The 18,804-nt window shown below is 44.3% G+C and overlaps 3 protein-coding genes across 14 annotated transcripts; 2 read left to right on the top strand and 1 right to left on the bottom strand.

Annotated features, from left to right (window-relative positions):
• The first annotated feature begins 6,350 nt into the window (after nucleotides 1-6,350).
• Nucleotides 6,351-9,594, top strand: LOC127770988 (small RNA degrading nuclease 1-like). The gene is made up of 12 exons (XM_052296753.1): nucleotides 6,351-6,546; nucleotides 6,626-6,805; nucleotides 6,921-7,010; nucleotides 7,127-7,195; nucleotides 7,428-7,565; nucleotides 7,808-7,924; nucleotides 8,002-8,071; nucleotides 8,203-8,303; nucleotides 8,465-8,599; nucleotides 8,676-8,783; nucleotides 8,861-8,965; nucleotides 9,088-9,594. Exons 1-12 carry the CDS (start codon nucleotides 6,514-6,516, stop codon nucleotides 9,331-9,333), a joined length of 1,392 nt encoding a protein of 463 aa, XP_052152713.1. The 5' UTR covers nucleotides 6,351-6,513; the 3' UTR covers nucleotides 9,334-9,594.
• A 234-nt stretch (nucleotides 9,595-9,828) lies between these two features.
• Nucleotides 9,829-12,300, bottom strand: LOC127770990 (protein COFACTOR ASSEMBLY OF COMPLEX C SUBUNIT B CCB4, chloroplastic). 10 transcript variants are annotated; one of them, XM_052296757.1, is made up of 9 exons: nucleotides 11,975-12,300; nucleotides 11,721-11,902; nucleotides 11,511-11,610; nucleotides 11,361-11,434; nucleotides 10,903-11,084; nucleotides 10,753-10,823; nucleotides 10,413-10,496; nucleotides 10,086-10,221; nucleotides 9,835-9,976 (listed from the first exon to the last, which is right to left on the bottom strand). In XM_052296757.1, exons 1-9 carry the CDS (start codon nucleotides 12,107-12,109, stop codon nucleotides 9,951-9,953), a joined length of 990 nt encoding a protein of 329 aa, XP_052152717.1. In that variant the 5' UTR covers nucleotides 12,110-12,300; the 3' UTR covers nucleotides 9,835-9,950. The 10 variants fall into 10 exon arrangements, with proteins under 10 accessions (XP_052152720.1, XP_052152717.1, XP_052152723.1 ...); XM_052296763.1 differs by having other exon boundaries at nucleotides 10,086-10,142; XM_052296758.1 differs by having other exon boundaries at nucleotides 9,836-9,976; nucleotides 10,082-10,221.
• A 47-nt stretch (nucleotides 12,301-12,347) lies between these two features.
• On the top strand, nucleotides 12,348-16,496 carry LOC127770987 (flavonol 3-O-glucosyltransferase UGT89B1-like). Of its 3 annotated transcripts, none has more exons than XM_052296752.1 (5): nucleotides 12,348-14,307; nucleotides 14,465-14,581; nucleotides 14,674-14,740; nucleotides 15,557-15,738; nucleotides 15,840-16,496. In XM_052296752.1, exon 1 carries the CDS (start codon nucleotides 12,889-12,891, stop codon nucleotides 14,296-14,298), a length of 1,410 nt encoding a protein of 469 aa, XP_052152712.1. In that variant the 5' UTR covers nucleotides 12,348-12,888; the 3' UTR covers nucleotides 14,299-14,307; nucleotides 14,465-14,581; nucleotides 14,674-14,740; nucleotides 15,557-15,738; nucleotides 15,840-16,496. The 3 variants fall into 3 exon arrangements, with proteins under 3 accessions (XP_052152712.1, XP_052152711.1, XP_052152710.1); XM_052296751.1 differs by having other exon boundaries at nucleotides 15,557-15,750; XM_052296750.1 differs by having other exon boundaries at nucleotides 15,557-16,496.
• Nucleotides 16,497-18,804: the final 2,308 nt, after the last annotated feature.

Raw genomic sequence — 18,804 nt, 5'->3', positions numbered from 1 at the left:
TCCAAACCTGAAAGGAAGGATACTGCGCGATCATGTCTAGTTTCTTTCCACGAATGATGTCATTCCATGAGCATTATTAAGTGAATCTTCAGGATTCCACTACCAATAGTAGTTTAGTTTACTATGAATATTCCACGTATTGGTGACATTAGCATCGTACTTTCCTTGAAAACTCTCAGAATATCCTGTCCTCAAGGATTACGTTAGCACTTAGCAGATTTTACTGGCTAGGGGTTAACGCGTAGGATAAAATACCCGCAAATTCATGTCAAAGTTAGGCACACTATGAGTTAAAACTGTAATCCGTTGCTTTCCATCTCCAGCATGATAGTAATTGGCCTGTCCCACATAAAGGATGCGTTTAGTGCCCTTTCGTCTTTTTAGTTTTATTTTTGAATATGTGTGCATGTTGCATGTTAAATCTGATCTAATAACCATTTAAATCCAGGTGTATGTCCTGATCAGGGACAGTGAGAGATGCCTCGTATTTTCACCTGCGTCCCAAAGGAGTGGATGCTGGTATCAGTTCTCTCCAACAAGCAACACACATATGACATACTCTCTCCGTCCTAAAAAAAAAAAGACAAACCCTGAGTTTCCGTGTACAACTTTGACTATCCGTCTTATATGAATTTTTTTTATAATTCGTATTTTCATTATTGTTAGATGATAAAACATGATTAATGTTTTATGTGTGACTTCTCTTTTTAATTTTTTCAAATAAGACGGACGGTCAAACGTTGGACACGGAAACCAGGGTTTGTCTTTTTTTTTTTGGGACGGAGGGAGTAAAGGGCATGTTTAGATTGTAGCCAAAATAAATTTTACCAAAATTTTAGCAACAAATTAAACGTAGATTTTTTTGGTAACTTTACCAAAAATAGTATGATTGAAAATGGCATCAATCTGAACAACCCTAAAAAATTTAGAAGTTCCGAGACACGTTCATTTTCCACAAGACACTGACATTTATAGAGTGACTGCCACTGTAGTTGAAAACCTCAAACCTACATGTCATCACCATACAACAGTAAGCGCATACTATTCCACAAAAGTGACAATATAAAGATTTATTTATCGGGTTTCGAAGTTAATACATACACGAGATGTGCTTATGTGCTCGAAAAAAAAGTTGCACGGAAATTAAAGATCATCAGTGGCTGAGATTAAAAAGTTGCACATAAGCATGTCTCTACATATATTCATTTTAGTTATTTCGCTTGCACTAACACTACTGTTCTCATGCAATCAAGTCACAGACCTGAGTTTTGACACTATTGCACTTTCAAAATGGATCGGCCATTTTCTGGAGCAATTTCACTCTTTTTCTCAGAAGACGTGAGCAATTTCGAAGAGCCACTATCAACCCCCGGGGCTGGACCACTGCTTATCCTGCTGGAATCCTTTGTTTGTGGCGAGCCTTGATTCGATCGTTGCGTCCTGGACCGGCATCTATCTCTGCCAATGTGCATCTTGGAATCTGATGTTGAAACGGAGGCAAAAGCTGTCGTCTTCAGGGTCCCTCCAAGATCCGAATCTTTGGACTCCATCAACAAACTGCTCTGTACTCGAGTGCGGTAGCCATGAATATCAAAAGAAAAAAAAGAGAGAGAAGCTTAGGCTGTGTTTAATTCCACGGCAAAATTAAAAGTTTGAAGAAATTGAAATAATGTGACGGAAAAGTTAGAAGTTTATATGTAGAAAAGTTCGATGTGATGTAAAAGTTAGAAGTTTGAAGAAAAAAATTTGAATCTCAACAGGGCCTATGCAACAGTACAGTACGTAGTAGGAGTACTACCAGCTGGTATACGCACGTGAGAGGAAGCAGCCAGATGCAGATTCGTGGCACTAGGTCCTCTTCTCCGGCGTCACTGTGCCGGTCGCTGCCATGTGGGCCCGGGGAACTGTATGCTGAGGCTGACGTGTGGCTCCCCATCACTCCCTCCCGATGGACGGGCCGCCACGCGCAGCCCTGCCGGGCACTTCATGAGCCGAGAGGCCAGTCGGATGCAAAGCTTTTGAGCACTCGATGAGCCAGAGATTAAAACCAAAATTTACTTGGGTTAAACCCTTCCTTTTCATCACAGTAACTTTGCAAGTGCAATGGAAAGCGAGAGTAGCAATTACCACTCAAGTACTCGTGCAGCACCACACACGAATGGCAGACAGACAGATCCTAATTATCTGGAGCTAAGAATCAATGAATCAAATTAGGGAGGAAAGACAAGACAGACAGCCGCCTTGGCGCCGAGCAGCTAGCATGGAGAAGATTATTTAATCTGATCTGGTTGGATTAAGAAATAAGGAAACGTACTAGGCTGAGTTGGTTCCACACGTATGCGCGCGCATGTATGTAAGCTAACTGGAGGAATATGCAAGTTTTGAAACGGCTGTCGAGTGGAGTGTGCATTGAACACTGACTCTCACGCAGATTCATTCCAGTACTAGTGGTAGTACTGCCATTGTCTATTTGCAAATTGCACACTGCTACAAAGTGCAGGCTGCATAGAAAAATGGTTGATTTGACTATAGAGATTAGAGCGTATAGTCCACTACTAGCTCCAATTTATCTATAACCAATTTAATAGCTAATTCATACAATAGTTGCTTTTTATATGTAATTAATATATGGTCCCACATGTCATACGCACATTGCGTCTTGGAGTCTGCGCTGCAGCTGGCTACAGATCTGTAGCCCGCTGCTCTTCTCTCTCATCTTTTAGTTTATTAAAATATATTTATAGCCGGCTAATAGTATGCTATTGTACCTACTCTTAGGGTATACACGAGCTATATAACAATGGCCGACTTGTTTTGAGTTGTTTGTCCCTCTACCTATTGTCAATTTGTCATGCGGCTGGTGTCCCCCGGAATTTCACCAGCCATAGCAAGCCATTTTTGAAGGCAAGAAACGGGGAACAAAGTACAAAGACCTTAACTCAAGCAGACAAAGGTCCCCTGCTTAATTCTCCATGTTAACCATGTTGTTACACAGGTTTTTAGAAATCGCGATTGAAGTTTGTGTAGAATTGCTCGGTGTACACACCTGGGCCTCCACGACTCCATCTCATGCGAAAGTGTACCGAGCGCTGAAAGCCATGGCGGCCGTGAGCATCGGGATGCACGAGGAGGACGACGAGGCAGCAGGCAAGCCGCGCTTTTCGACCGCACATGACGCGGGGGCGCAGGCGAGCAGGAAGCAGAGGCAGAGGCGTCAGAAACCAACCAAGCAACGGCCGTCCGTTTCCCTCCAGTTGTGGTCGGCCGGGGGGCCGCGCGGCGCGGTGGATTCCCCCACTTTTCGCGTCGGACAAGGCGGGCCGGCGTCGTTGGTGGACCTGACCTGATGACCTGCACGCACGGCTCCCCAAGAAGGTCTTGTGCCCCAGTGCCAAGATCCTCCCAGATCCACCCCGTACGTACGTCCGCTACTTTTGCGACTCGATGGCCCGCTCGTCCAACCCAGCCATAACTCAACCTCCGCTAGCTGTGCTCGTCGCTCTGCCAGTCCCCGTCCTCGACTCTCTAGCTACCAGCCAGCTGAAACCTCAAACGTTTAAACGATCTACTCCCTCCCTCCAAAAAAGACGAGTCCGACGTTTGTCTGTCCGTCTTATTTAAAAAATATATAAAAAATTAAAAAAACAAATCACATATAAAGTATTAATCATATTTTATCATCTAACAGCAATGAGAATATTAATTATAAAAAAATTCATATAAGACAAACAGTTAAACGTTGACACATAAATATAGGGTTTGTTTATTTTTTTCTTTTTTACGGAGAGAGTACTAGAGTACTACCATACTACCGTATGGCTTTCAGGACAGGGCGGGAACGTGTTCCAGTTGCAACCACACCGTCCCTGCCTCCTAACTGGTAGATTAGTTTTACCCTTGCTGAGTTGCTGTCAACGCTGATCTATCACCCACTATCTATCTCGCGACTTGAGCAGTGCTAAGGCAAAAACAGGGGAACATGCAGAGGCTAGGACCCCTCCAATATTTTTTTGAAGATCATCTAATTAATTAAGCTAATCAATAGTTGTTGCTTCTCACGACCATCTCTTCCTCCTCCTCCTTACTCCCCTCTCACCCTAACCCCAACGCCAACCTAAACCTTAACTCGTCAGGCCATCTCCTATCGCCAGAATTTGTCGATGTCGAGGAGGAGGCTTGACACATGCTGTGAAGTGAATTTGAAGATCAGAAATTTACAAGATTTTTAACTGTATTTTTCTGTCAAACGTGATTTGGCAATTCCATTCTAGAAATGCTTTTACTTTGAGAGAGAAGGAGTACGAACAGCCCATTCACGATATTAAACAATCAGGGTCCCTTTGAATCATAGGAATGAAAAAACAGAGGAATAGGAAAAACATAGAATTCTGACAGGAATACAAGTGTAAAACAGAGGATTGCAAAACACATGAAAAATATAGGAATGACCGTTTGATTGAGCCGCAGGAAAAACACAGGAATTTAAGGAGAGATAAAGACTCAAAGGATTCTTAACATGAGGTAGAACCTCATGCTAAATTTCCTCCAAAACTTGCATGGGAAGAGACATTCCATAGGAATTTCATGGGATTACAGAGAATTCATTGCTTTGATTCAAAGGGCTATATAGAAAAAATTCCTATAGGAATGAAATCCTTTAAAATTTCTATGAATTTCCTTTGAATCAAAGGGGGCCTCAAGTTGTGTTCTATTTGATTTTTGGACTTAGTAAATTCCTCGTTTCAAGCGAGCACGTTTTTCAAGCTGCTGAATGATGTTTTTTTTTACAAAAACTTTCTATATAGAAATTTCTTTTTAAAAAGATAAACAAATTCATCTTTCAAATTTATAATAAATTATACTCAATTAATCATATACTATTGAATATCGTTTTAGTTGCCGTTAAAAATCTTAACCGAAAAGATATTCTTTTCTCATTTATCTTTTGTTCCTTGCAAGTCATAGTCTGCAAATAGTATCGGTCTTTTTCACTGTTTGGAGGGGAAAAAAAAAGCAACCACCGTGTAACTGTGGCCGAGAGAAATATCTTTGGGCATGTTATTTCCCAATCCCTTTATTTTTGCAGTTATGCTTAATTAACCGGTGATGGATAATCGATCAGTTACATATGAACCAAACACGTACCTTCGCATGGACACACATGCTATAACCGGGGAAGAATACGTCACATACAAGCATTAGCATGCATCAACGTAGTTATCGGCACGAGTAAGAAATATAATGCGCGTGCACGAGTCGTTAAATTATTTCTTTGTGCCGCCATTTGGTTGGAGCTGAGCATGCTACCTCATCGTGTTGACCAATAGCAAAGCCGGAGATAAGGCTAATAAGCTGGAGGTAACACTCACTTCGTCAGACAAAGTAATCGCGTTTTGCGACACGGGATCGAGCACGGACAAGCCGATCGCTCTGCTAATTTGCGATGAGGCTGGCACTTACTTGGCTGTGACACGTCAGGGATATGCTTCAGATTGTCAGCACCCATCCAAACCAGATTGCCACGCATGCTCGTAGTACAGCATACAGTACTTGTTTTTTTGCTACTATGTCAGATGGAAGGTTTGATTTGTGTACTGGCTGTGTAATTGAGCGTGTGTCTGACTTTGAACTGTGACAATGTCAGCGTTGACACGAGCAGCTAAGCTACGAAGAACCTGGCCATGACAGGATGGATATCAATCGCATTAAGAAATGCAAGTGCACGCGTGGATTAGGCGATTGGCACGGGCGAGATTGCGAGAATGCTGGGCTCCAGACTCCAGATACGCCTCAGCTTTTGGGTTGTGCGATCTGATCAGGTCCATGGCGTCATCGATGATCTTACTATTACTAGGTTAGGTTTTGGAGGCCAGCTCAGTTCAACGCGTATGCCTGCAGCCTGCCTGCTTCCGACCTCCCTAGAATGCTGACTCGTCGATTCATTTCAGCCGGTTCGAAGCAATCGACACGCGAAAGAAATGGATCGGCCGGAACGTGAACTCAATTTGCATTGGATCACTGCATTAAACTAACCAATTCGATCCCATTTTGCTAACTCAGTGGATATAATACTAAAATCAACAAATATAAAGATTGTCACTCGGGGCCATTTGGCCTTTTTTCATATACTAATAATAACTTAATTAATTTGCAGACCTAACTATATGGACCTGTTTTACATAAAAAGATAGGCTTTTAAAGAAGAAAATCTCATTTACTACATGGACCTTATGTGGGCTGAACCCACTGATCGATTTCACAAATTTAGCCAAAGCGGCCCAGTTAACGTGCTGGGCCGTATTTTCTACTTACCCACCGATCTTCGCTTGCGGCAGCAAAGAGAAGGGTTTTATTTTATTTTTTTCCGGCGGTTTTCTCCGTGCCGCCACTTCCCGACCGCCGCCGCCGCCGCCGCCGCCGCCCACGAGAACGAGCGGCCGCCGCAACCCGCGGTCCCCTTGCTTCCTACTCCCTTCCCCTGCTCTTCCTTGCTTGTTTCCACGTGGTCGTCTAATGGGCAAGCGGCTCGCCGGCGCCGAGAAGGAGGTAAAAGTAAGGCAGCAGCAAGCGGAAACCTGGCGTGAGTTCTTCTCCCCTGATTCTGCGTTGCTGTGTTCGTTGTCAGGTGCTCGTTGAGATCGTCAGGTTCACCCAGAAGAACGGGCTCAAGGGCGCCGAGGGGGGATGGAAGGATTTCTTGGCTCGGAACGACAAGAAGTTCGGAGCTTCCGTGAGTGACCCCAAGAAGCGGTCCAAGGATGTGCTGCTTGCTTTCCTGCTAACCTTCTCCAAAGATTTCCAGAAGGTGGTATTTTGATTCAGTTCGATGGGTTTCGTTCCACGAATTTCGTCAGGCATCCTTAAATTTCTCTTTGAGTAGAGATACTGACAATTTGTGTCTTTCTCCTTTTTGATTACAGTACTTCGGAAAATTGATAAGGCGTCTGAACGAACGAAGTGCTTTTGAGCAGTTCCTGAAGGAATTTCCTGACAAGATTTCTCCTCAGCTGGTATTATTTATGCTATCTCATGATTGTGTAGTTTCTGGATTGTTCTGGTTATAACCAAGACAAAGGTGTCAAAACTTGGTTAACAATTGTTTTGATGTATATTCTGCAAAATGCAGAAGCTTGTTCAACTGACAGCAGAACACCCGGAGTACAGGAAAAATTATAATTTCCCATCTTACAAAGAGGTACAAGCTGAATTGTTCTTTCATTAATTCAAAGTGTATGATTTTATTCTTTTCCGCCCGCACTTCTACCGCTGTATTAAATGTTAACAAAAACATGTAGGGAGTATTGTCTATCTACTGTACTTCAGTAGTGTTTAATACAGGAGAATTTCTCTGACTTCATGTCACCCATTGCGAAGATTAGAGATGTCTATGGTTTTCTATAACTCCAGATTTACTGACATGTTGACAGGGATGGAAAGTGCTGCGTGAAGGCAAAATTACCAATTTTATGAAGTCAACTATGTTGGCAATTGACTGTGAGATGGTCCTTTGCCATGATGGTACAGAAGCCTTGGTCCGAGTATGTGTTGTCAACAGCAATCTAGAGGTATTATATTTGGACGCATTGAATTGTCTTCTGCTGCGTGCCTCAACAAGCAGAACTTTCCTAACACTACATAATTTCAACAAAAAAACATGTTTTAATGCTGGTTAGATAAAGTTTATGCCAAATCTTTTAAACATTAGACACATGTATATTTGATGCAATGTCCTTTGACTTGTAATCATTAATCATGCCATAATTTTCCATCTTTCTTCTTAGACCACACTAAATTCATTCTTTTTCAGGTGAAGTTAGATGAACTTGTAAACCCCTTAAAAGCTGTTGCAGACTATAGGACAAGCATTACTGGTTTGTCTAAGAAGGATTTAAAAGGAGTCACATGCTCATTAGTTGATGTTCAGGTATGCTTCTACAAATTCTTTATGTATTTGGTTTGATTTAATCTTGCAAAAGTTATATTGTTCCTTTCCTTCCCTAGAAATCGTTGAAGAAGCTCTTGTCCAAAGGAAAGATCTTGATTGGTCATAGCCTATCAAAAGATTTACATGGTAATCTGTGATTAATGCGGTCCAATCTATTTGATATAGTCATTCTATGCATCCATCATGTTTATTGGCAGGCTTTATTTTGTTACTCAGTATGTAACTCAGCTTTTATCATTTTGTTGATTCGTTTGCAGCTCTTAAGTTTGACTACTCTCGGGTTATTGATACAGCATACATCTTTAAGTATGCAAATTTGCCTACTACTGCATCAGCCTCTTTAAACAGCCTGTGCAAGGTACAGTTAAAGGGATACTGCATAGCATCTTATTTACTCGTAGCCTTGTTTCCTTATGAATGATGTTCTGCTTAAGAAAAACAATGCATACAAGGCCTGAAGAACCCCATGCTCTGAATCTATGCATGCTGAAATTTTTTTGTTGATTTTTGTGCTTCTAGTCTGTTTTGGGCTATGCTGTTCGAGAAGAAGGGGAGCCACATAACTGCTTGAAGGATGCAGAAGCCGCGATGAATCTAGTTCTCGCCAAGCTTAAGCATGGATTTAATGATCCCATTGAAATTGCAAGAGATAGTGTAAGAGTAAACAATTATCTTAAACCTCAGCATTGTTAGGGAGTTGCCAACTGACTTGTTTATTTCCATTTCTTAGGTACCTGAATCTGATATGATGAAGTTGCTTGCTCACAAAATTCCAGTCTACCTGCCTTGTCAGGAGCTGCTCAAATTATTTTCTGGAAATCCCAGTATTGATGAGAAGGTTTTTGCATACTAATTATGATTAGCTCAATACACATGTACTTTTATAGTCTAATGGTTTTATTTCCTTCTCAATAGATTGATTCAAGGGTTCGGGGTGATTATTATTCTACATGTATTTCATTTGGAGACAGAGATGAGGTAGAGAAGGCATTTGATGAACTGGATGGCCAAGAGGCCAAGGTACGTTATACCATTTGATTTTCCACTAATTGGGTTTTGCCCTTGTGCTTATCATTTGATTGGTTGAATTGCATCAATGTGCTGTTAAATTTCTCAGTTCTATACTATGCTGAAACACACAGGACTCTAGCGGGCGACTTCAAAAAAATGTGCTGCTGAAACGCGACAATGGGGATGTGGCAAGCTTCTATGTACGAAAGATGGCGTATGGCGCTCAACTAAACAAGTCAGAACTTTCAAACAAGAGACCGCCACCTACCGAGCATGTAGAACCAACAAAAGAAGATAATGATGGGGATAAGCAAAAAAAGCGAAAAACTGGTAAAAAGCATGAGAAGAAGAAAGCAAAGATATCAGTGGCTGAATGAAGATCTTTGGAGGGATGATTTTGAGATGCAGAGAGATTGGATGAATGAAGCTGGAGAAGGATGTTGAGACCATTCGGCTAGGAGCAGTTTTGATCTCACCATGAGTCATGAGAGGAACAATTTTGATCTCTAGACGCTCTTCTTGTTCAGCGGTTTGTGCGCTTTAGATTGCTAGGCATTAACTGTAGAAAGTTGTTAGGGCTCATTTTATTCCTCCATTTTATCGACTGTTGATCACGAGTATTAGAGAGGGTCCAGGAGTATATTCTTAACGTAAATTCACTGCAAACTCTTTGAAATGTGATGAGATCTTACAAATGAAAGCATCAGTAATGTGATTCATTCAGCCAACAGTGACTGGTTACAAGAAGTAACTAACATTGTAATCAATTCATGCTGGTCAAACTTAATCAAGCCTAATCATACAGCCTGGCTTAAAACAATTGGTCAACCCCAGCCCTGTACTGTTTTATCCGTTGGTTTTGCAAACTCTACCTGTAACTTGAACATGTACAGTGACAGATGATCATCTCTCGTGACAGTTTGGCCAATTGCAAGATACAAACAATATCCAACAAACTACGCGTTCTTACGACTTTGACAATGTAGCATCCAGTTTATCTGCTATCATTGCAATCCATGCCTGCAAGGAAAATCAACAGGATAATGGTTGTCTCTCTACTGTCATACTGATTTTTTTTTTTACAGTAACCGTCATACTGAATTTAAAACAGTGCAAGTGTGCAACCTACAATCAACAGGCTTTTCATTACATTCGGTCTTTTGTGCTCTCAAAAGCAATACTGTAGCTGCAATGCAAATAATGCAAGATCTCCCCGTCAATACTTCAAATGCTCCAATGCAAACACACACCGTAGAGATTGTATGCTTCAGCAAAAGTGAGCATAAAACCAATGTTAAGCATGTTAGTTGACCTAGTTTTGGCTTGTGTTTGTTTTTAAAAACTGTGATCTTTAGCTTACACATATAGATTGTTTTTCTCTGTATTATCTGTGCGAATCACCCAAAACAAAACGTGGTACTATATATGTTAGGAGGCTGTAGATTAGAAATAGCACCTGATCAAGATTAGTGAACCCCCTTATAGTGTCACCACCAATAACTGCAATTCCTTTATCACCAATTGGTTGCAATATTAGGGCCTGTATATCAGGGAAGATATCAAAAGCTTTGGTTTTAAACATTCATACAATTAATTCATCTGAATGTTGAATGCAGTCATCTTTAGACTTAATAAGATTTCCCCCTTCTTTTTCAATGAAACAAAAGAGAGGATGCATTCTGGAGTTTCCTAGTTTAAAGATGGTATGATCAGCTTTCGTGAAGTATAACAAGTTGACAAACACACCAATGCGTGCTTACATGTAATTTCTCTAAGATGAAAGAATTTTTTAGTACCTGCGTGTTAGCTGGCAAGAATGGTAGTTCAGTCCTTCCAGGATATAAGGCAAGATTTGCTAGGTAAGATTCTGCAAGAAGACCAAAGTGAAATTTCTGAATGAAATCAAACAGAAAAAAAGAACTTTATAAGTAACAAAAGACACTCACGCTTCTTGGATTCCATGGCACTTCTATAAAGGGAACCTTGCATGAACTTCTGTGCATCCACCATAACTGCATTACCATCCTCTGGAGAGCCAGCAGCAACCCCAATTTGAAGAACACAATTACCTCCATACACAACAACCAAGGATTTGCAACAAGTTGCAGTTGTAAGGGAATCCCATGTCCTATTTGTGAGAAGTTGAAGTCACAGCCAGCCTCACAACATAATTTCCTTGACATGAAGTACATGGATGGGATTGTGTATGCATAAAACTGAAAGATTTGTTTAGTTATGTTCATGGAAGATCATAGCACTAGTAATTATATAGAATCACGGTATGGAACACCTAGCGAGGTTTTTAAGTAATAATATTTCATTATTTGAGCTTCCATGATCTCTATGAATTAAAATAAGATCTTAAGATTGAAATAAGCAGGAAGTGTATCAGTAAAATGGTTACCAAAGTAGTTCACGAAGAGCCGAGTCCAATACACCCGTTCCTACCCGTTTGCACTCGACACCTCGAGGAACAACCTAAGATCATTTCAAAATGAGGAATTAGTGTAAAAAATTTACTACAGTAATATGCTGCAAAGGATAAAAAACTCACAGGAGAAATGGATTTCGGCCGGATGGACAACCAAACAAGGCCAGCAAGAATATCAGTTACGGAGAGAGCAAGAGTCAGTATGTCAGCCCTTGACTGCGAACTATTGAGATGAAGATCAAATTAACCAATTGGTCAGTAATCATAAATCCAATCCAAGACGAGCGCAAAATGGGGGCATTTCTTGGGGTGGCTCTGCACCCACAGGATGACCTGGAGGCGTCGGCGACAGCTGCAATGCCGGAAACCGCACGGTTGAGGAGGACGGCGAGCAGGGAGGCGCCGCCGACGAGGATGGGCAGGCCGCGGACTAGCGTGTCGTTGCTCCGGACCCACTCCCCCACCCAATCCTGCCGCGGCTGCAGCGCCCTGATGTGCATTTCCTGCTGCTGCTGCTGAAGAAGAATTGCGAACTACTGAATCATTCAAGCAGGGAACAGAATTAGCTGGGGGAGGAAGAAACATACGTTCGAAGGAGGCGATGGTGAGAAGAGTGCACCGAAGGGAAGCCCTCGCCGCCTCCGCCGCCGGCGACAGGCCGCGGATGCCGGCCGGAGCGTCGCCGGGAGCGGCGCGAGCGTAAGGCTTCTGGTCATCTCCATGCGTGCGACACTCCCAAAGAGCTCCGAACGCCTTCTACTAGCACATGAGCGGGATCACCGGCGGCGCCGGGCGACGGCGGCAGCGGAGTCGCGACGACGACCGGAGGCCGCGCGCGAGATGTAGAACGGCCGGTGGCCACTCGCCGTCGCTGTGGATGACTCGTCGGCTACCTGATTTCTTCTGGGCCGAACCACCGGCCCATGTAGTAGTCTTCTCAGGCCCAGCCCATTCCGATCCCACTAACTAGAAACTTTTTTCAGTTTTAAGTTTACTTATTAAAATATTTAACAATATTTTTTTCAGTGTTTTACAAATCTACCCATCGGCGACAAGTGACTGCCTGTAAACTGGTTAGACCCGATTGTTTTGCAGACGGCCTAGCCCTTTGGGAGGCCGGTAAAAGGGCTATCTGCAAGGTGACCGACCGCGGGTTGGAAACTCTCACCTTTCGCACCAAAAATGAAATATTAGATCAGTGCACAATTGGTTAAGCATTAGGTAAAAACACTTAAAAAGTGGGTTAGTGTGAATTTTTAAAACAATTTTCCTGTAGAAATTTATTTTAAAAAATACATTGTTAAGCCGTTTGTAAAACATGGCCGATGAGTGAGGAGAACGGGACGCCATCCGCCCTTTCACAGGGCATGAGAGGTCAGATTTGTAAAACTTTTAAAAAAATAGTTTTAAATATTTTAATAAAATTTAAAAAATTCTTAACTGTACGGTATAAATCAGGAGCTCGCCGCCGACGCCGCCTCCGTTCCTCACCACCGCAGCAATGGCGCCGCCGACCGCCACGCCTCACGTCCTCCTTGTCCCCTTCCCGGCGCAGGGCCACGCGCTGCCGCTCTACGACCTCGCCGCGCTCCTCGCGGCGCGGGGGCTCCGCCTCACCGTCGTCACCACGCCGGGCAACGCCGCCCAGCTCGCCCCTCTCCTCGCCGCGCACCCCGACTCCGTCCGCCCGCTCGTCCTCCCCTTCCCCTCCCACCCTTCCCTCCCTGCCGGCCTCGAGAACACGATGAACTGCCCTCCCGTCTACATCCCCGTGTTCATCCACGCGCTCGCCGCGCTCCACCGCCCCATCCTCGCGTGGGCCAGGTCGCAGCCCGCGCACCCCGTCGTCGCCGTCGTATCCGACTTCTTCTGCGGGTGGACGCAACCTCTCGCCGCCGAGATCGGCGTCCCGAGGGTCGTCTTCACGCCCTCCGGCGTGCTCGGCACCGCCGTGCCGCACTCGCTCTTTCGCCGCTTGGTGAAGCGGCCCGTGGGGTGCGACGATGGGTTTCCGGTCGCGTTCCCGGCGATCCCCGGCGAGCCGGCGTTTGAGTGGAGAGAGATCTCCATGTTGTACAAGGCCTACATAGAAGGCCTCGTAGAAGAGCAGGTCGGCGAGTCGCTGAAGCAGAATTGTCTCTGGAATCTGGAGGGCTGGGGATTCGTGTCGAACACCTTCCCGGCACTCGAGGGGAGGTACCTGGACGCGCCGCTGGAGGACCTGGGGTTCAAGCGCGTGTGGGCGGTGGGCCCGGTGGCGCCGGACACGGACGCCGCCGGCGAGCGCGGTGGGGAAGCGGCCGTCGCAGCCGGCGATCTCAGCGCGTGGCTGGACGCCTTCCCGGAAGGTTCGGTCGTGTACGTGTGCTTTGGTAGCCAGGCGGTGCTGACGCCGGCCATGGCGGCGGCACTGGCAGAGGCGCTGGAGCGGAGCGCCGTCCCGTTCGTGTGGGTCGTGAGCGGCGACGGCGTGGTCCCTGAAGGGTTCGAGGCGCGGGCGGCGGCGGCGGCGCGCGGGATGGTGGTGCGCGGGTGGGCGCCGCAGGTGGCGGCGCTGCGGCACGCGGCGGTGGGGTGGTTCATGACGCACTGCGGCTGGAACTCGGTGCTGGAGGCGGTGGCCGCCGGGGTGCCGATGCTGGCGTGGCCCATGGCGGCCGACCAGTTCGTGAACGCGCGGCTGCTCGTGGAGGACGCGGGCGTGGCGCTGCGCGCGTGCGCGGGCGGGGCCGGCGTCGCGCCCGACGCCGGCGAGCTCGCGGCCGTGCTGGCCGACGCGGTCGGGGAGAAGGGGAGCGGCGCCCGGGCGCGCGCCAAGGAGCTCGCCGCCGATGCCGCGATCGCGGTGAGGAGCGGTGGGAGCTCCTACGAGGATCTGGAGCGGTTTGTGCAGGAGATTCAGAAGCTTTGACTGCACGTGGTTGGTTGATTGGTCTTCACTTGTCTGTTCTGAACATTGTATCAAATGCTAAATCATACACCTGATCAGCTTCATCAATAAGCAAAGCAATCAGAAATGAGAAATAAATAACGATTGTTTTGGTGTTCTTTTAACTTGGTTGTATTGAAATTTGCAGTAAACGGTTGAATTCGTGTGAGAATTTCTCGTTCGAAATGGAGGCTCAGCTTTCGGTGTCTGTTGCATAGCTGAACAAACCGCGCATGGCATGCAACTACCAGTCTACTTATGCAAGGTATGATCATTTCGTACTTGAAATTTAGATCAGGCGGCTATTTCAGCTCAACAGTAGATGAGAAGTTGATGTGCCTCCCCTTTCCACTGCAGCATTTGCAGGAAGCACCTGAAAGACTGAAACTTTCTGTCACCTTCTGATTGAACAAACTACTCTATCGTAAGTGCTCTTTCCCTTTGAACAGATTCCACGGCATTGCGTTGCATATGCTTCATATGCCATGTGCTAGGATGCTAGCTTTTGCGTGTTAGTAGCAGCATACACATAGTTTTCAGCTTGATTTCCATGCTAGTATCAAATTGGAAATTGAAGAGTCTGTGTCATAATCTGACCAAACCAAATCTAATTGACTGGGCTCTGCTCCAAGCCTCCAACTGCTAGCTCCCTGATTCCTACTGACCTTTGTGACTTGTGAAAAAAAACAGTGGGAGGTGCCCTCTCAGCAGAGGAGATGTCCGATTCCCATACGCCGACGTTTGACTAACCTAACCTGTTCTTGTTTCATTTTCATAAAATAAAAACAAAGACAACAACCCATGTGCCGGATTTCTGGAGGGAGGAATCTTCCATTCCTCTGCTTTAAGCATCTGTTCATGAGCATTGATCACTAGTACTACAGTTGCATGTAGCTGTGACCTTTTCTTGCCATTGTTTGAAACCAAAGCAAAGAGCCTTTCCTGGTCTGAAAAGCACAGCTGGGATAGCTTCGTTTCTCTGCAGAACGTTTTTCTGCTGGCCTTGAGTTGTGAACCATGTGGGAGAATTGTTATTACTTGTTAAAACTTAGAAGCACCAGTTTTTGCTGGTAGAACCATGTGGTGTTAGCAAACTAATCATATTTCTGCTGCTAAAATTTTCTGTCTTCAGTTTGAAATGTATGATAGTTACAAGGGTGAATCGTTGCTCTATATTCTTGACATTGCTTCCTGTAGCGTTCTACCATTGTCTGCTTACTGACAAAAATCTCTCCTATAGGATCTTCTGATATATCTCTCTGCAAGTCAAGGTACTACAATTATGGAATGGCCCCAAATTGTGTAACGTCAACTGATTACAATGAGATGTCGAACAAAAGAAGAACATGAAACGTGAACTGAAAACCTTCAATTCTTCTATGGGACAGCCAAACTAGGGGAACTGTTTGTGCATAACTGGAGGTTTGGCCTGAGGTGCCCATTAAGTCAAAAGAAGTTTGTTATGGCATTTGCATGGGGCGTACTAGGACCCCAAATGATTGGTGTCCTCCATTGTTGTGCAGGTGGACTGTCGCTGGAACAAATGGAGCACATTCATTTGGAGAATTGGTTGTTTTGGTCGTTCGGCGTCACAATGCAGAAGTTCTCATATGTACTATGACCAAAAATCTAGTTAGTTAGGTGCAATTATCTGATTTAATACTGATACTAATTCAGATTGTTAGCTTATAAGTTCATAGCACAACTGGTCTTGGTGCTATAGATGCTGTCACATGGTACGTTTTTTGGTTGAATCGATAGGTATCAGTGTTACTAGCAACAAATTAATGCAAGTGCACCTAGTGTTAGTAGAGACAAATTAGAGAAAATCCAGTAGCTAGCGCTTGTGCTCCTTGAAAATCTGTACAAACATAACTGATTCAGCAAAGGAAGCCATGGATATTTTTATCAGAAGCACCGATTATGGGCAATTTCTTGTAATGAACTGAGTGAGTGTCATCTCTGATGTCGCTTCTAAGCAAAGGACTCAATCCTGCATTCGTTTTAGCTAGTGCTAGTGTCTTATTTTATGACACAGATCAATGTGCAATCATGTTTGATCAAATCTTCAGTTGCCATTTTTGGTCGGACTGCATGAAATGAAACTGGACCAAAATGGTGGATTGAAGATTAAGCTTTCATCATTCCATTCTTTTCAAAAACAAATCATAGAGAGCATGATCCGAGGTCCGAAAGACTACCAGTTGGTTGAGCTAGAAACTTTGCAAAACTGCTAGTTAACTAGGCCCGGTATTAACTATGAAGACCCAAATTCTTTGGTTTCTTGTGTACTACCAGCACGCATCTTGGTCATTTGTGCATGCCATTTCTTCTTTTCCAATTTGATGCATGTGCCAGATCAATCAGAGCATGTCTGCATGTGAAGAGTGGAGCAGTGAACTACTACCAGTAGACAGTAGTACGGAGCAAAGCAAACAACAGTAGCAAATCATACCCGGATGCAAATTGCAGAGACCGGCAAAAGGAGGAACAACCACAAAGTGCTGAAGAAAGTAGTGCAGATTCCGCTCTGCCTTTTCTGTTAGTTGAATGGAACCTCTCCTATGATCATGATTACTCCCCTGACCACATGAATTATTGTGAAATCGTCTCCAAAACTTTATATTACCTTTCTGACAGAATTCACGCCCGGGCAACGCATGCCTGCAGATGCTTTCAGCCTTTCATCACCTGCCATTGCTTTGCTTGTTCACTTCCCTCCAGCTTTTAGGAGTAGCTTACAGTACAGTCACCGTTGTAACTTTGAACAAGTAACAACCCAGAGATTCAGTCACAGTCTCACAGGAGAGGCTGTGATTCGCTCTGTTTCGCTTGAGCTGAAAGCATGCATGCATTCGTGCTTAATTTGGCTGGGCACGGATGGCTTCTAGTGTAAACGACAACGTTGCAACTACTACTCCATCCACTGACGATTAAACTACATAAAGCAGGTGCTAATCAATACTTAAACGCCGCGAAAGAAAAGGACTCCACCTAACTGCAACCTATACGTCGCTATTGCCGATTTAGCGTCAGGAAATGATTAACCTCATGAGCTGATAATTAAGTAGCCACCTGTTACGCGGTAATTATAATTACATGTGGCTTAATCGGCCATCATTAACAATTTTTAAAGCTGATGAAAAAAGGAGGAGCATAATGCTACTGTATACTGTTATGCAATCGCTGTTTATGTGCATGTTTCACCGAACGGCCAGTACGGCAGACCAGGCACAACAAACATTCAGACTTCGTTGCCAGAAAGAAATATTCAGACTTCAGAGTGTGAAGTCCATTTTAAAGTTATCCTTTTTCTTTAAAGAGCATTTTAACTAAAGTTATATAGAGAGACGAAAAGGCAATCGTACTGAATTATTAAGAATGCAGCCCCAGGAATTAAAATGCACACTAGCTGGTAGTTCAAGTGCAGTCTTCAGCAATGGCCGGTGAGCGTCACACTCACACCACCAAGCTGCGTAGGTATGGAAATGATATACTAGTATGTATCCAAGTATATTAAGTATCTAACACTGCCTATGTCATGTTCCTTTCAATTCATAATTATGTGACAACATCCTGGTTTAGCTAGCTGTAAGCTTTCATGTCCATTTTCATTGCATTGCATGCACTTCTTCCTCCTCGTGTAATCTCTGTAATTTGTTTATATGTGTAGGCATCTAGGTAGATAGTTCAGTACCCATCAGGTCGAACACGAGGACAAGCATACCTGAATAAAACTGTAGCAGATTCAACCCAACCTGTACCAATCGGATTATTGTTTCTTCAAGCTTAGTTCAAAACATGATTGGTTGTACACTCTCCTAATCACTTTTCAGATCATATTATCAACTTATCCTGTACTGCCCGTTCTTGCAGTTGTTTCGTGCAAGAGATTCACAGATTCACCGTACTGTGTTCTGGACTGAATGGGACAGTGTCTTACTGCTCATAAAGCTACTTTCTTCAGAATGAACAAGAAATCTGACACACATGGCAATGCAGAATGCAAGACAAGAGTATGGAACTATGATCGAGTGCCGGTTCTACTCCAATCCGGGATTGACACTGACATTGGCAGGAAAACAAAATTTGGGGAGAAAAAGAAAGGATTAAGAAAATGACATTACAGGTCAGAACTCCAGAACGAGCAAGCAGCCAAGCATCCAATCCATCCATGGCCAAATTGGCCATACGTTGGATCAGTTCAGAATTACGGCAGCCAGCATGGCTGCCTGCCCTTTGCCTGCACGTGAGCACCATCCCTGATGAAAGTTCAGGGCGCCGACTAGAAAAATCCTGTAGCAGTTTTAACGCTGCAAGAAGATGCTGTACTATTGGTAGCTTAAATAAATCTGTACAGGCAGTGCGTGCATTAGGCAACAGCCAACCCCTTTTGTTGTTAATCAAACACATCTTGGTTTAGCCAACGACAGGAAGCTTACTGTAGTACTACTGTCCCTTGCCATGTTATTAACGGCAGTACAACAA

This window comes from Oryza glaberrima, chromosome 4 (genome assembly GCF_000147395.1).
Source record: "Oryza glaberrima chromosome 4, OglaRS2, whole genome shotgun sequence".
Taxonomy (NCBI): domain Eukaryota; kingdom Viridiplantae; phylum Streptophyta; class Magnoliopsida; order Poales; family Poaceae; genus Oryza; species Oryza glaberrima.
Note: the sequence above shows the minus strand (reverse complement) of the source record. Positions and strands in the feature narration are given on the sequence as shown.